The sequence below is a fragment of the Cynara cardunculus genome (assembly GCF_001531365.2).
Source record: "Cynara cardunculus var. scolymus isolate 2C chromosome LG 2, CcrdV1, whole genome shotgun sequence".
Classification (NCBI taxonomy): domain Eukaryota; kingdom Viridiplantae; phylum Streptophyta; class Magnoliopsida; order Asterales; family Asteraceae; genus Cynara; species Cynara cardunculus.
The window spans coordinates 63,799,549-63,815,519 of record NC_037529.1 but is presented as its reverse complement, the minus strand read 5'-3'; the positions used below and the strand labels follow the sequence as shown (position 1 = coordinate 63,815,519).

Here is a 15,971-nt window from a genome sequence, read left to right as displayed (position 1 = left end):
ATATATATATATATATATATAGTTGCAAATAACAAATGATACGGCGACACCTTTCAAAACCCTACAATTTTTAACATTACGAACGAAACAAGAAGCAATGACACATGTGATCGTAATAAAGTGGGTCCACCCCTGGACATAAGAATGATCAAGAATATTACCCAGCAAGTGAGAGAGAAGACTCTTACTATACCTGGTGAGCAATTACCAAAAAAGACGGTTTTTATTGCCAAAAAATGTTACTCGATTTTGGCGGACAATGCCCACCCCGGTAATAAGAGAGGAGTGATGCATCAGTTTCGAGTGTCTTTTCCTTAAGCATTTATAAGGTAAGTTTATAGTGATATTTTTGTCGGTAAACGTTTATTTGATATACGTTTGGCAAAAGAACTAATATAGAAAATAAAATAGATTGCATTAAAACGAAAAAAAAAAATCCAATTTCAAAAGCTGTATCACAAAAAATTATAGTCTATTTAATTGCACATCTTACAACTTTAATATCATAATCTTAGGGGCCGTTTATCTAAACACTTATCCGGTAAGCACTTACCGGTAAAATTCAACATTATCGCTTACTTACCGGGTAAAATTTTATTAACTAAAACGTATCGTATTCAACAATTTATCTCGCTAAGTACTAACCATGGTAAGAGTTCTCGTTCTCATTTACCGATTCTCGACTTTGCTTTCGCTCTTACCGGGTAAGATTATTAGCCCTTGTCGTATTCATCCGGTAAAATAAAGTGACTTGGTAAGTGCTTACCCAGATAAGCGTCTAGTAAACAGCATCTTAGTAATCATAAGGTTGTTTCTTAATATACTGTTAAGTATATATATATTTGTATTTTAGTTTATTTTAATAAAATATGTTATTAGAAGATGATGATAGATGTGGAAAAAAAAGGATTAAGCATTGAAAATGGGGAGACAAGATACAAGTAAGAACGGAAAGCGGAGACAAGAGTGTCACCTTGTCTATACGGGATTTCAATTCATATATATATAAGGATACACCAAGATTTCCATTTTTAGGGTTTCAATCCTCTCTTCTTTTTACTCATTGTTTCTCTATCTCTCTTTTTACACATACACACATACATACATACATCAAATGTATATATAATCGTATACACCTTTCTGTTGTGCCTGTTTTCATCTTCATTTTCTGGTTTTCACAGACAGAAAGAGAGAGAGATGAGGAGAGGTAGGTGTTATCTGGATATTAGCATAGGAGGAGAGCTTGAGGGCAGGATGGTGGTGGAACTGTTCACTGATATTGTTCCCAAAACAGCCGAGAATTTCAGAGCACTCTGTACCGGAGAGAAAGGTGTTGGCCCTATCACCGGTGTCCTGCTTCACTATAAGGTCTATCATCGAAACATTATGATCCAATACTCTATGTGTCCACTGTTCATTTTCTTCTTATTTATTTCTTTTTTCTTATGCTGCTTGGTTGCATGAATTTTTGTAGTTTTGGATTAACTGGTGGTGATTTGGAATTCGATAGATTGTGTAGCAACTGTTGTTGGATGCTGAACTAGACCTGGTTCATTCGATATGGTTTGTTATTGGTTATCGAGTATAAATCGGCAATTTGGCAAACGCTACTGTTTAACTGATAAACGTTGTTGTCATGAACGCAATCACAAGTGCTACTTATGTAGTATCCTAATAACATTAATATCATGCAAACAAAGTATATAACCCTATGACATTTCTGCAACACGAAGACCTTAAATGCCTTCATTCATCCTTATAAGAATATAGGGTATAGGGGGTAATTATTTACCGCCAGCAGGTTGTAATCGTCTGCCCTGCACCCACCCCCGAGTGTATGCTTCAACAGGAATCAACCATGAATCCTTAGTTAGAATTAGAAAGGGATTCCAACTGAAGAATGGAAACGATCTTCAAGCGTCTCAGAAAGAATTATCTTACCTTTCTCTTCTGTCGGTCTTATTTACTTTTTTGATTTTTCATTCACTTTTCATTGAAAGTTGTTGTAATACTCTCTCCAACGACTTCAGGGAGTTCGTTTCCACCGACTCATTAAAAGCTTTATGATTGAAGGTGGGGACATTTCTGCTGGAGATGGTACTGGTGGGGAATCTATCTATGGTCTAAAGTTTGAAGATGAGAATTTTGAAATGAAACATGAAAGAAAGGGAATTTTATCAATGTCTAATTCTGGCCCCAACACCAATGGATCCCAGTTTCGTATCACCACGACCCGCACTCCCCATTTAGATGGAAAACATGTTGTATTTGGAAAGATAGTTAAAGGCGTGGGAATTCTCAAATCAATTGAGCATGTTGCTACTGGTGATAATGATTGCCCCAATCTGGATGTTATGATTGCGGATTGTGGAGAAATTAAAGAGGGGGAAGATGATGGAGTTGGGAACTTTTTCAAGGATGGTGATGTGTATCCTGATTGGCCAGCGGACCTTGACAATGGTCCTAGTGAACTCTCTTGGTGGTTGGATGCTGTAGATTCAATCCGGGCTTGTGGGAATGAGGCTTTCAAGGTAATTGTTATAAACCTACTTCACTTGTTTTGTTCGATACAGAGAATTCTTCCTCTTGAGGCTCAAATGCATGGGCATGCTATGTAATTACTGTTATGCGCAGAAGCAAGACCATAAAATGGCTCTCAGAAAGTATAAGAAAGCCGTGCGCTATTTGGATGTCTGCTGGGAGAAAGAAGGAATTGATGATGGTCGACCAACATTTCTTTACCCATATCCTTTTGTTTTTGAATATGTAGATTTTGCAGTACATCCTCCATGATTCAGTGCCATTTGAACTGATTCTCCCCTGTTCCCTTGGTTAAAAATACTGCAGATCGAAGTATTTCTCTGGGAAAGAAGAAGGCACAGATATTCACAAACAGTGCTGTAAGTCGCCCTCGCTGATCTCTTCCTCTCTTTGAATACCTCTAAGAAATATAAGTTACATGTATCTGTTGATATCTGTTCCTCGATGGTTTTTTCTTATTTTCTCCCTTCCCATGTACTTGGCTATTATTGCATGTCGTAGTTTCTATTTATTTGATTTTTTATCATTGACTTGTTACTTAGAAATAGCCCTTTGAGTAAAATAGAAGTTCATCCTCTAAATAGATAATGAAAATATGAACCATGTAAACAAATAAATGCAATTCAATTGAGAGAATGTTATGCGAAAGTGTACACTCCAAGATTACGGGGATTTCTGTAACATTAATGCTCCATGAATTGACAAGTTTAGTTGCATGATATATGAAACTCTCTCATACCTATAGGTTTTTATAAATATATGCATACAAAGATATACCTCACAAGGAAGGTTATGTAGAAAAGGGGTAATAAAGATATGAAGATGGTAAAAAGAGAAGTAACCTGGAGATCACAATATAGGCTGAAGATAGCAATAGAAAGTCAAAAAGCATGGAGGAAGACATTTCAGTTTCAGAGTCAGAGAAAGAATGATATATGGAGAAACAGATAAATTTTTTGTGAGGAGGTGGTTTCTTAAGTTAAGGAACAATACTGTCAGAAGGATCAAATTTTGTTACTTCATTGAAGATATGTTGAGTTGGAATATGAGAATGAAGCACCAGCAAATCAGTAAAAGAGAAGGTAATGACATATCAGGAGACATGGTGTTCTAGTAGTAGATGATTCATAAAGCTGCGTAGAATAACCAAGTAGAATTTATGGCAGTTCAGGAAACAAATTGCAGGAGATCCAGAGGTATGTCTCATGTATAATATGGGGAAGTGATAAAGTAGATTGGATTATAGTGATTGCATAAGACAAAGATCTTGGTGCAGTATGATATTAAATAATTTGATGTTATAAGAGAATAGTGGTAACAAACTGAAAGGAAACATTTACCACTAAATCCTTTCTGGTGCAAAATTCTTAACGGCCTTCATGGCTTCATGCTTTCGTATAGAATACTGATATCATATAATACGCATCTTGCCATAATTACTATTGCCAGCATGTTCTATCTTTAGAGTATCCCATTGTTATCAGTTGAATAATCTTGCTTATTCACGCCCAGCAATACAAGTTTTAACTGTATTCACTGATGTTCACTCTCAATTAACAATCAACTATCCCTTCTCTCTCTCTCTCTCTCAGGCTTGTAAACTGAAACTAGGGGATGCAAAGGGAGCCCTGTTTGACACAGAATTTGCACTGCGTGATGGTGAAAACAACGCAAAGGCTTGGTTTCGCCAAGGTCAGGTTGGTGATGTCAATCAACTAGATTAAACACTAGAGAACAAAATATTACACATTTCACTTCATCAGCCATCTTTCTTTTTCTCGTTAACTTATGTGAGATTTTGCATGGTTAGCCATATGTTTGTTCCCACCAGTATTTATCTTTCCGTTGGAACTGAGCACCAATTTGTTTCTCATTTGTGATTGTATGATCAAAACTTCTAATTCAGAATCTTCTGTTTGCTTATATTTTATTTCCTGTTGGTTGCTGATAGGCGTTGCTTTTCAAAATGGTCTACACAGTCCCTTAATACTGCAGTGATTGTTGTAAAAATTTTAATTGTGTTCATTCAGGCACATATGGCGCTCACGGAGGTAGATGCTGCAATAGAGAGTTTCAAGAAGGCAAAAGAGTTGGTGCCGAATGATGGTTAGACACTCTTAACTTCTGTTTATTAAGCAAAATCTAATATTTGTATGTTCTATTTCGAGGAAATTAACATCAGGAAATCAATTTTGGGAAACCTCTTCATGAGTCCAGTTCTAGTGTTTAAATTCATCCCCCAATATGACTTATCTTTATAAATACTTTCCATAAAAGTAGCATGACTTTTGTACATATGAGCAGTGCAACTATTAATTCCTTAACTACTTTTTGCTTAAATTTACACCATGTTTGAAATTCAAAATATATTTCTTTTGTCTTGTGGACAATTCTCTTTGAATATGTAGGCTATATTTGGCAGTTAGCTGTTGGTTGATATTTGATAAGCTAGATGGCAATGTTAAATTACCTAAGAGTACGGTTTTGGTCGTTTATGTAGAATATAATGGGCATAAATGGAAAAAGAAAAAACCCTGGAGCTTGTTGAAACGTTACTTGAAGTATTTTTCAAAAAGATATATAAGCGAGACTTTTCAATAAGTTCAAAACTTAAGCTAGTTTATGATTGCCAAACTGGACGGAAGTTCCCTGGTTTGCTATTGTCCATTTCCTTGCTCGTACAAGAATATTCAGAAGAAAACAGAGATTCATATCACTGCCTGGCCAATGAAGCTTTCTTTCTCCAAATTATGATCCTTCGGAGGTGAAGATCATTCCGACACTTGTTTGCACCAACTACCATGATTTTAAGTTGTCGGCTTTGAATAATCAGCAACTGAAAATAAGTTACAAATAGTAACCAAAGGATTGCACAAGTAACTAGAATTAATGCCATTAAGTTGAAAGTTTAGTGGTAAAAGCTTGGGCATGACATAGTCATGAACCCGAGTTCGAACCTTGGGAGGGGAGTGTTGGCGACATTTAAGTGGGGCAATGTTTAGTCTCCAAATTTGCCAGGGATTAGTCGGGCTTTGGCCTGGACACCCTTACCAAAAAAAAAAAAAAAGTTGAAAGTTTAGACCAAAAGGGCCTTTGGCCTAGCGGTATAATAGCTTGTGGCCTCCTAGGAGGTCAGGGGTTCAAACCTCACCATAAGTGAGGAGCGTGTGTGAGTTTATTTGTTGCATTTGCCGTATATAAATATTATATACTTCAAAAAAGAAAAATGAAAGTTTAGACTTGGGTAAAATCTGATTGCTGATAGTGTCAAATATGTATTCACAGCTGCAATAAATAGGGAGCTCAAGGCTGCACTGAAGAAGGTAAGTTTACATGAAACGACCTTTATTATGGATTGTTTGTATTCATGGATGCTTTAGCTTGACGTAGCGGCATGGGTGTAGGTTTCTGATAGACTTGAGAGAGAGAAGAAAGCATACTCTAAATTTTTCTCGTATGGTGAAAGCGATTTTGTCACGAATGAATGAGGTATGTTTACTATGATCCAAGTGTGGATATCTATCTTTCTATTCTTGACTATATTTATGGCATTTTACCACATGATTTATGTTTATTCCCAGGGCTCATAAATTTTGTCAGATCCTCTCCTTTTATACTCTCCGACCAACCAGAGACCGATTTTCAGACAGTGAATATCGCAAACGTTACAAAGCTTGTTTCGTATTTGATTTGAATCCAATCATGTAAAGGGTGTTTTCTTAGAGCTGATAATCCATTGAGCCACTCAAATAAGGATTCATAGTTTACACAACCTTTTTTCTTTATATCATACGCAAAAGTGTTATCATCGATGATCTCGAGTCGTTTCTAGTTGAATTGCATGCATCCTATTTGCCTGTCATATTAAATTTTGTAAACTGTGTTAGTATTCTGCTTGAAGTCCGTTGGACTTTATGGTTTATGTAACCCACCACGTCTCTATATATATTGGGTGCCGTTACTTTACATGATAAAATTATTAAACTCTTGAATCTGAACTTGAAATTTAGCTTTATTTAGTACATATCTTGAATTTGTATCAAAGAAGAAACTATTTAGCGGAAATGTAACCATAACTTGTACTACAACAAAACTTGCTTTTCAATTAAAACCATTATATTTTATGCAAATCCTTCTTACTTCTTTCTTGAGATACATACATGAGATATATAAGCTATAAGTTTAGTGAGTATTTATAGTTTCATGAATGAGAAATTTTCATGATATTTTGTAAATGATCATTCATAAAAGCTCTTGATCATGTATAAAAATATTCTTTATTCTCATGCATAAACATTTATAAAATACTATATTCTTTATCATGCATAAAACATTCTTTTGAGATCTCACTTGTCACATGCATGTATATCATACTTGTCTTGAGGTTTGCTAACCCCCGGGTCCATAAAAGGCTGCCCTATAAGGTCCGTTTGCAAGACGTTCCTTCTTGTAATATCTCGTACGTTGGATATTATGGTTATACATAACATGTAAAAGAATTCATGCCTTGTGTAACACATATGATAACATGTAAATGATTTTCATRTTTTGTGTGTATACTTGTATTAGAACATGTCATCATGCATATCTTGAATATGTATGTGTATCAATATTTTCATGTAAAACAAAGCATGCCAACATAACTTGTAATGCATAAAATACTTCTATATATAGCATACATGTATCTTATAAATCACATAAGTACTCACCTTGATTTGCCTACTTTTTCCTTTGATTCCTTTCTTTAAGCTTAATTAGGTAAACATAGAGAGATTTCTTATTTTTTTGGTATGCATAATTAGTGACCCTCAAACCTCTATTTATAGATAAATTCATTGCATTAACTACTTGTTCTTTTTGCTCTCAAGATTGTACACTTATGAGAGTTTGACACCTCACCAATAAAGATAAGAGAATTTTTACAACTCATGCTTCTAGTACTCCTTGTCATGTTTCCTAGACTTATCTTGTAATCAATAGTCTTGTCAACTCATACACTTCTAGCCTTAACAACTCATCACTAGCTTGCTTAGTCATGCTTACTAGACTTGTCAACACACTTTTAGCCTTAACAACTCATCACTAGCTTGCTTAATCATGCTTACTAGATGTAACAGCTGCTCGAGTACTTGATTATGTATAAATATTTGTATTTAAGGCAGAAATATTGAGATTTATTTAATAAGAAACTAAGGTGTTACAGTTTAAGCCTTGTAAGAGAAGTGATTATGGAAAATTAGATCCGATCAACTGATGTTTCCATGAGCGCACTTGTGAAAACGACGTTGATGAACTTGAGGTCATGATTAATGATCTTGATTATCACAATATAATGGATGCCAGTAATCGCTTAAATTACGTGAAATGAAAATGAATATGATCACAGTTGCTTGTAAGTTCAAATTTAATAACTATGACAGATTTTTGAATGAGCACAAGTTAGAACATAAAGGTTTTTAATCATCCTAACAAGGAAACACAGGATTTTTAATAATTGTATCATCCTTCCCCCTATGCTATGAACCACTCGAGTGAGGTTTTCTTCTAGGTCGACAGCGATCTGAAGCGATCATAGATTTAAAGGAGATGGGACTGATTGAATAAGCTCTGAAGCCATCGAAGAAAAAACCAAAGCACAACTGGCCAATTGACATTGATATAAGTTTCCTTTTCTCAAGATATCTTACATACAGACATGGCTTGTTGTAGAGTTTTTATAACATCAATAGAAACGTATGTTGATTTCTTGGGGGCAAATCGAAAATCTGTCGTATGAGTTTTTGTTCCTTTTGTCCTGAACTATGTTGATACATCAATCATCTAAAACATCATCGATCATGCTATGTTGATACATCAATCATCTAAAACATCATCGATCATGCTATGTTGGTACATCAATCATCTAAAACATCATCGATCATGTTATAAGAAATGTTGTTGATTGTGAATTGATGGTTTAAAGAGTTAGGGTGGAAGTAAGTAGTAGATTATCAAGATTTACAAACCACAAGTATTAATACAACTAAAACATGCATATCAACTTTAAATATGACCAAAATTATCGACCACCAATCATATTCATACCCACACAAAAAAGGGAAACCTGTTTCTTATAAAAACCTCATTCAACTTGACGTAAAAAGACTTGCCTCTGTCTCAAGTTCTATACCAAAATCGTATATATTGCATCACTCCTCCCCTCTGCTCGATCCAGTAACAAGGCTATGAGTTGTAGTTTTCTAACCCCAAGTCTCTAAGCGCATCAGTGGCTGCATCTCTACAGCTTTTGTGGCTTTCTTTTGCATTTCGTATGATCTTCTCAATACCGTTACTCAGCAAAATAGACCTGTCCAACAACAAAAAAACAAACCCCACTTTTACCATAAAAGAACCAAGTACAAATATATGAGGTAATTGAGTTTGCAACAACAAATCCACCTGTTTTCTGGATTCCTTGCAACAAGATTACGGATCATCAGACAAGAATTCTTCTGCAGCTGATATGCTTGAGGGAACTTTTGCATAGCTTGGATAGCTAGCTCTCCTGCTCCAGCTTCCATGGCCAAAGCTGCATTTTGTGGTGATCGTAGGCACAGGCTACATATGATAGACATTACCTATATGTATTCCAACAAATACACTCCATCAATAACATCATTAAGTTTTGTTTTTGTTCCCCTAATAAAAAACACCATTCCATCCAATCATCCATATATCTTATTCATTGATAGTGCAACTGTTTACATGGGTTCTATAACTCAAGCATGGATGCCAAGATAACATGTATGCAGCAATTATTAGCACAAAAATACTGAGCAGAACGAAATAAGATCTAATATAATATTTTACCTCTTGGAGGACAAAAGGATCATCAGCAAGTCTGCTAGAAAGAGTTATGAGTCTATTCAGGCCTCCCCTTTCAATGATAGTACTCTTGTTAAAGTCACTTCCAGCCAACTAGCCAAGTGAAATATATCAGAGGGATGCAAATACCTCAAGAAGAACAAGTTTTTTTTAAACTAGTCAAGAAGCATAAAACTGGTGACAGTAAATGTGCAGATTGATCTTTTTTTCAAAGTATATAATATTTATATACAGCAAATACTCACGCACACTCCTCAACTTTGGTTGAGGTTTCAACCCTTGACCTCCAGGGAGGCTAGGATTTACTGGTAACCCAGACACTGCTGGGCCAATGACCATTTGGTTTGCATATTGATCTTGTAAGATATATAATACAAACTAGTGTCCTTACACACTTCACAGATTTCTTCTGCATGAGGAATGGGGCAATGCAAACATGCTTCAGTCAGCTTGCAGAAGTTCATTTCTGACACCAATTCAGAACAATTTTATTCAGTCTTTCTGGGGGCAATACTTCACATGGGAGGCAGGACTCACTATTGAGTAATTACTTCTGTACATATTGTAGACAACCTTAGAGAATAATAAAAAGCTGAATTCTACCAACCTCTCTTCACACAAGCTAAATTCTAAAAAATGCTAGGCAGTTGACCAAAGACCTAGTTCTTAATTTGGTTAAGCATGGATTAAGTAGTTTAGTTTAATGTATAAAATCTAATTTGTATAAAATAGCCTTTAATGCTTGAGTTACATATTTGTCTATCGGTACAATTACCCTTTCGAATTACTAGTTTCATTGATAGAGTTACTCTGGTATGCTTTGTAACATCCTCTTCAAGTTGAGAGAAGTTGATTGATGGACACAAATTTAGTCGGTTAATCCCCGTTAACTTTTTGAGACGCTTATTCCAATTATTGGTTAACAGAGCATGTCAAGAACTCCTAGGCAATCGATTAAGTGGCCCTAACTAATTGAAGAGGTGGGGTAAGGCTTATCACCTAGGATCCACTTAAGTGCCCCTAGGAAGGGATTTTAGAAATCTGACACTGTACAACAACATTGAAGTTGTTTCCCAACATTAAACTTAGGTACAGTTTTGATTTGTTGTAAATCTTAAAGTTAAAAGGTCAACATATGAGTAGTTATAATTAGATACTACTCTAAGCTGCAGATAGAAAAAGAAATTAACGTGCAATAAACGAAATTCACAAAGACTTGGTCAATACTTTCAAATTTATGGAATCTGTGAACAAATGAACCCTACTCCACCCCTCCCTTTCTACTGGACTCGGTAGATGCGTGCGTGAGAAAAGAAAACTTATAGTTTGTTCAAAACAGGTGATTAATTATCAGGATTTAGGAGATTCGATTAAACCTTCGTTAACAAGGCGCAGCAAGCTTTAGCCACAACTTTGTTTGCCTGTACACCAGAGTCATCAATACAAATGAGCAATGAATCTATACCACCATTTTCAGCAACGGATCTGCATATTTCATCCTGAAACAAAACAGATTCCACAACCAAGTAGACACTTAGTTCTGCGAAAAGAAAAAAAAAAGAAAAAAAAGAAGAAGAGACGCCTATCTAATCAGAATAAAGACATAAGCATAGTCGTTATGCATTATAAACTATAATAGGATTTATGTCAAGTCATTAAGATGCTTAGCACATGGATTCTAGTTCATAGTAAACAAAGTTTAAAGGATTCACCAGATAGTAATTCCTGAAATAAGCTGCTATAGGCTAAACTGGTTCAGAAATTTAGGACTTCAAGTCTTCATGCTTCATTAAACAATTTGCTTTTATCTCTAAACAATAATATAACACAAACAACTACAGTTTGAACTGCTTCTGAAGAAAAGCTTCCACATAGAAACCTCAATGATGGACCTATGAGAAAAAAGAATGGGAAACAACACGTATCATTTCTATTTCACTAGCACATGGAAATTAGCACTCACATTCACTGCAACAGCCTTTAGTGCAATAGTTGCTGATACCAGGCTTGGTGAGCTAATCCCATCTTTAAGTGACTCCACAAGAGCTTCAGCAATTCCAGTTTTCGCAAATTGTCGAGCATAGCCATAAACCTAAACAGACACCATGTAATACTTTAAGATCAGCATGAACAATCTCTTAGGACGTACATACTATAGGATGTCATTTCAAAAACATTTAGCTCATTTGAACCTGAGCTTAAAAGAGCTAGAGAAGGAAAACAGAAAAACAAACAAATCAAAACATTAGCATGTGGAGAATAAATGAAAGCTGAGATTTAAGGTTAAAAACTTATCTTATTTGACTTTTAAACATGAAGTATTAAGCAGTTGATGGACTTATTTCTGTGAAATCACTTACTTGTGAAGCCACTACACGGTTATCATCAGCTGTCAAAAGCACTCGAATAGCATCATATAAACTGGGGATGCTCCCTTTACTGTGTTTCCTCATGATCGAAACCATCAACTCATCTATGTGCAAGTCCATGAAAGATTCCTTGAGAACCTCATTACCAGTTGTAGCCGCAGCAACAACAGAAAAACAACTATTCAAGATATTCACGTTTTGAGTTCCATCACTCAGGATATCAACCACCATTTTCGGCCCACCATTCTGCCGAAAAGTTTCTGTACTTTGAAGATCTGCATAAAACCGAATCTATTCATGAGTCACCTTAAACAAATATTACGACATAAACCAGATAGCCTCGCTAAACAGCGCATTGCAGCATGTGCTCTATTTCTCATTATCTCCTTAGTCTTCCATGTAATGAACTTCAAGATTGAGAAAATGGGGTAGAAGTAAAGCGTAAAGACAGCATAAGTTATCGATGATAATTTATCCTCTGATCTAATCTGAGCCACTATCGGCAAGAATTAGAACTATATAATCTTCTATTTATTCACAATTTAAACATCCGATTGGCAAAGAATATACACATAGTGTAATGATTAAAGAAGAGACGGATAGAGCTCCAGTAGTCAATGAAAAATCAGCCAAACTAATTTTCATGTAAAAGATCGACTTAACCAATCATACCATGAAGAAATGCAGCCAATGCATTTAAAGCTGATGCAAGTGCTGAATGACGGCCACCAACTGCAAGTTTCGAACAAATAGAGCACATCAACTCTATCCCTCCATTTCTCGTAGCAATTGCAGCATTTCCGGATCCCTCAACACGAGACAGAGCCGTCAGATTATCCATCAAACTTAGCGCCTCATCTACGACTGCTTCGTCTGTCCAGTCAGAAATCTGTAATTGCTTGATTCTATCAAGAGATTGAATCACGGGATTAGTTTCTCCAGGGAGTGTAGAGGTGACAATACCAGAGAGATCGACACCTTGAAGGGTAAGGGTTTCGATGGCGTCGCTTAGGGCTTCAGCTGGTTCCATACCTAGATCGTCTATGTTTTCCTTTACCATTTCATCGAATGCTTGTTGCGAGATCGCGCGACCGCTTGGCTTCGCAGGGGCCATGTCGGACCGGCGGTAACGTTGTTGGTTGCCGGGGAAAAGGACGGTGGTGGAAAACCGGAGAGGGAGTAGCACTGTTTGAAAGTTTTAAGCTCGTTCTCCAAATCAACTTCAAAATTTTGAATTGATTGATTCCTAAAATAGAGAATACAAGATTTCGATTCAAGAAATAGATTTATAAGATAAATTCTTCAAAAACAAGAAAAGATTACATGTATGAATAATCGAAAAGGGTTTTTGTTTATCTCTTAATAGTTTCTTTAAGAGGCAATCTCTGAATCGTTAAAAGGTGAATCTTGTTTTACAAAAGAAAAAGTCTGCCTCTTAATGGTTCTAAAATCTTCTGAATGATTTTGTATCATAGATCTCCTTTAACTATTAAGAACCCTAATTTCATTGTACACAATTACCAAACAATTATATATCATTTTGCACTATATCATGAGAGCCTCTTAATCATTCTGACCACTTAATCATTCTGTATCAAACCATTCAGCAATTATCAAACAGCCCCTAAGTCATACATGCTATTAAGCTCATTAAGGTGAAATCGAATCACCCTTAATTATCATACCAAATATGTGATATAATACGATACGATATAATGTTAATTACCATTCAAGATACATAGTTTGATGGACGGAATAAAAACGTACAACTTGGATTGTAGAAAGGTAAATGTAGAAGGAGGTAGAGGTTTGGTGAAGATGTCAATGTTCTGATCATGAATACATATGAATTGAACTTGGTAGAGGCTTCAAACATCTAGGAGTAGGACCCGAGGATGTGGGTATGGTCAGGGAGGAACGACCAATTGACCGGAGGGTGTTAGAGTAGCTATTTGATATCGAGAAAAACAAGAAATGTAAAGGATAGTTGAGGCCTGTGTTTGACACGGTTTCCTTAAAACATATTCGCTCCCATATGGTGCATCCATTTCTCAGGATACAACAGCCAAAACAATTTACGAGAAAATGCGAATGTGGGTGACGCGTGAGGTTTATCTTGCAGAGAAGTCGAGTAGAGAGGATTGCACTTCTCCAGTGTATTTTTGAAAGAGCCAAAACTCTTTTTACATATTGTTAGAGATCTCGGTTGTAGAAGGAAATGGTCAAGAGTTTCCTCGATTAAGTTAGATAATGAAGGAAGCTATTAAATAGTTGATTAAATCAAAATTTGAATTTTTTTAATTTTGGCGGAAATTCAATTCCAATTCAAAATCTGAATAATTTTTTATTTTTGAAATAAAAACGTAAGGAAATTCAACAAAACTGATTTACCTCGAGTTGCATTCGTATCCACGGGACACGTGGTCGCATACAAGTTCAATGGTCCGAGGTCAAAAATTAAGAGGTATGGAAAAGGTCGTCATACAACTGAAATATATTGGGTTGGTTTGCTTGGTTTAGTTTTAGTAAGATCCAAAATAACAATCATAAACTTTTACATGTCCAAAATTTGTACAATTTTTTGTATAGGGGTGAACAATACCCGATATACTTGATCCAACCTCACCCCAAAAACGGCAAAAAGTCGGGCTCCGAAACCCGATTAAACCGGACACCCGAAACCCGATATTTTCCTCAGATAAGTAGGATCGGGTTGGTATCCTACTTACCCCCGACAAGTCTAGCGATTAATTAATATATTATATTTTCCTTTTAAGATTTAACTAAGCTTAACCTAATTTCCTAATCGACAACGACTCTTCTCCCTACTTCGACAATTGAACTTTGAGCTCCGTCCACGAGAGATGTGCCACCAGCCACGACCTCCTTCCTTAGTTCGGTATTGACATTTTGTTACAGAAATCAAAGAACTAAGAGGTCATGTAATCATTTTGTTACTCACTTAGATACTTTGATATTGAGCCGTCCCGTTGCTCACTCCTAGTTTTATATGATAATAAAAGTTAATCAATCAAAATTATAACGATATAATTTGTAACCAAAAAAAAAAAAAGAAACACAATTTTTTGATGTATTTTAATTAATCTATGATTATGTATTTCTAATATGATAAATGTGTAAAATGAAAAATGAAAACATTAAGAAGTATATATAAACAAATTAATTTGAATGTATTTATGATTTTTAATAGTATGATTAAATCTAACAATATTTAATATTAGACTTATTTTGAAGGTATTGATGAGCCAATTATCATGATATAATTTGTAAAAAAGAATAAATGTATTTTTAATGCATTTTATTTCAAATACAATCATTTATGTTAATATGATAAGAGTGTAAAAAAAAAAGGATTTAAAGTAAATTAAATAACTAAATATAAGAATAAAGTGTAACATAGAAATCAAAAATTATTTGACTTTTAATAGGTGAGAGACATGGAAGGTTCTTCAAGCTTTAAAGTTTATACATTTAGCATAAGAACTTGCACCTCTTAAAAATTTCAATATAACTGTAACTCTTCCTTTTTAATATAGTATAGATATAGATTTAGATTTAACTTCCACTGATTATTATGAATCAGATTTATTCTAAGTCAAGTTACTATTGAAGTCATTTAAATCAAATTCAAAAAATTAATAATCAGATTATCAAATCGTATACATGCTTACCTTCCAAATATATCTGTTTTTATATATTCGTATAAATCATGAGAACACAAGAACTTAAAAAGATCCCCAAGACACCAACCCAACTAAACCAAAATTAGGTTCATTTCCATTTATTACTTCAATTCTGTCCTTCAATAATCTCTATATAAACACATATTTCCAAACTTCACAAATCGCAAACCCATCCTTGTTTCATTACTTCCAAAGCCCTTTTCTTCCATTTGAGAAAGCTCAAACACAAGTAAAATGGCTTTGATGTACACAAACATGTTTATTCTAATAACCACAACCGTTGCAATACTGACAATTGGATCAAGCAACGCAAACTTTCAAAAGGGTCCTCAAAATTGGAACTTTGGGTTCAACCATACCAATGAGCCATTTAGACACGAGAACCCAGTTCAGAGTTCTAGAAGGATTATTGTTGGAGGATCTGATAATTGGCGTTTTGGCTTCAATTACACTGAATGGGCTAGGACGAATGCTCCATTTTTTTTCAACGACA

The 15,971-nt window shown here is 35.2% G+C and overlaps 2 protein-coding genes and 1 long non-coding RNA gene across 9 annotated transcripts; 1 reads left to right on the top strand and 2 right to left on the bottom strand.

The window, feature by feature from the left end:
- The first annotated feature begins 937 nt into the window (after nucleotides 1–937).
- LOC112506563 (peptidyl-prolyl cis-trans isomerase CYP40-like) lies at nucleotides 938–6,353 on the top strand. 4 transcript variants are annotated; one of them, XM_025110697.1, is made up of 10 exons: nucleotides 938–1,036; nucleotides 1,182–1,368; nucleotides 2,031–2,531; nucleotides 2,635–2,722; nucleotides 2,848–2,900; nucleotides 4,134–4,238; nucleotides 4,572–4,647; nucleotides 5,827–5,864; nucleotides 5,946–6,030; nucleotides 6,123–6,353. In XM_025110697.1, the coding sequence occupies exons 2-9, from the start codon at nucleotides 1,198–1,200 to the stop codon at nucleotides 6,027–6,029; spliced, it is 1,116 nt and encodes a 371-aa protein (XP_024966465.1). In that variant the 5' UTR covers nucleotides 938–1,036; nucleotides 1,182–1,197; the 3' UTR covers nucleotide 6,030; nucleotides 6,123–6,353. The 4 variants fall into 4 exon arrangements, 2 of the variants coding, with proteins under 2 accessions (XP_024966465.1, XP_024966466.1); XR_003068465.1 differs by lacking the exons at nucleotides 938–1,036; nucleotides 2,635–2,722 and having other exon boundaries at nucleotides 1,077–1,368; XM_025110698.1 differs by lacking the exons at nucleotides 938–1,036; nucleotides 6,123–6,353 and having other exon boundaries at nucleotides 1,077–1,368; nucleotides 4,134–4,233; nucleotides 5,946–5,976.
- LOC112506564 lies at nucleotides 6,246–7,317 on the bottom strand. Its single transcript, XR_003068467.1, has 2 exons — nucleotides 7,251–7,317; nucleotides 6,246–6,397 (listed from the first exon to the last, which is right to left on the bottom strand). It is a non-coding gene; the product is annotated as an uncharacterized LOC112506564 (long non-coding RNA).
- Nucleotides 7,318–8,554: 1,237 nt separating this feature from the next.
- Nucleotides 8,555–13,033, bottom strand: LOC112507256 (armadillo repeat-containing protein 6). Of its 4 annotated transcripts, none has more exons than XM_025111751.1 (8): nucleotides 12,753–13,033; nucleotides 12,447–12,679; nucleotides 11,766–12,049; nucleotides 11,369–11,497; nucleotides 10,782–10,904; nucleotides 9,391–9,498; nucleotides 8,980–9,158; nucleotides 8,555–8,887 (listed from the first exon to the last, which is right to left on the bottom strand). In XM_025111751.1, the coding sequence occupies exons 2-8, from the start codon at nucleotides 12,613–12,615 to the stop codon at nucleotides 8,764–8,766; spliced, it is 1,116 nt and encodes a 371-aa protein (XP_024967519.1). In that variant the 5' UTR covers nucleotides 12,616–12,679; nucleotides 12,753–13,033; the 3' UTR covers nucleotides 8,555–8,763. The 4 variants fall into 4 exon arrangements, with proteins under 4 accessions (XP_024967519.1, XP_024967520.1, XP_024967517.1 ...); XM_025111752.1 differs by having other exon boundaries at nucleotides 12,447–12,663; nucleotides 12,753–12,791; XM_025111749.1 differs by having other exon boundaries at nucleotides 12,447–12,991.
- Between the last annotated feature and the right edge of the window lie 2,938 nt (nucleotides 13,034–15,971).

Bases quoted from the DNA above. Each gene is read 5' to 3' on its own strand.
- LOC112506563 (XM_025110697.1), top strand. From the start codon at position 1,198: ATGAGGAGAGGTAGGTGTTATCTGGATATTAGCATAGGAGGAGAGCTT. The intron at 2,723-2,847 runs GTCGACCAACAT...AAAATACTGCAG, and splicing joins GAAAGAAGGAATTGATGATG to ATCGAAGTATTTCTCTGGGA. The intron at 2,901-4,133 runs GTAAGTCGCCCT...TCTCTCTCTCAG, and splicing joins AGATATTCACAAACAGTGCT to GCTTGTAAACTGAAACTAGG.
- LOC112507256 (XM_025111749.1), bottom strand. From the start codon at position 12,888: ATGGCCCCTGCGAAGCCAAGCGGTCGCGCGATCTCGCAACAAGCATTC. The intron at 12,050-12,446 runs GTATGATTGGTT...GGTTTTATGCAG, and splicing joins ATTGGCTGCATTTCTTCATG to ATCTTCAAAGTACAGAAACT. The intron at 9,159-9,390 runs GTAAAATATTAT...GAATACATATAG, and splicing joins ATCCTTTTGTCCTCCAAGAG to GTAATGTCTATCATATGTAG.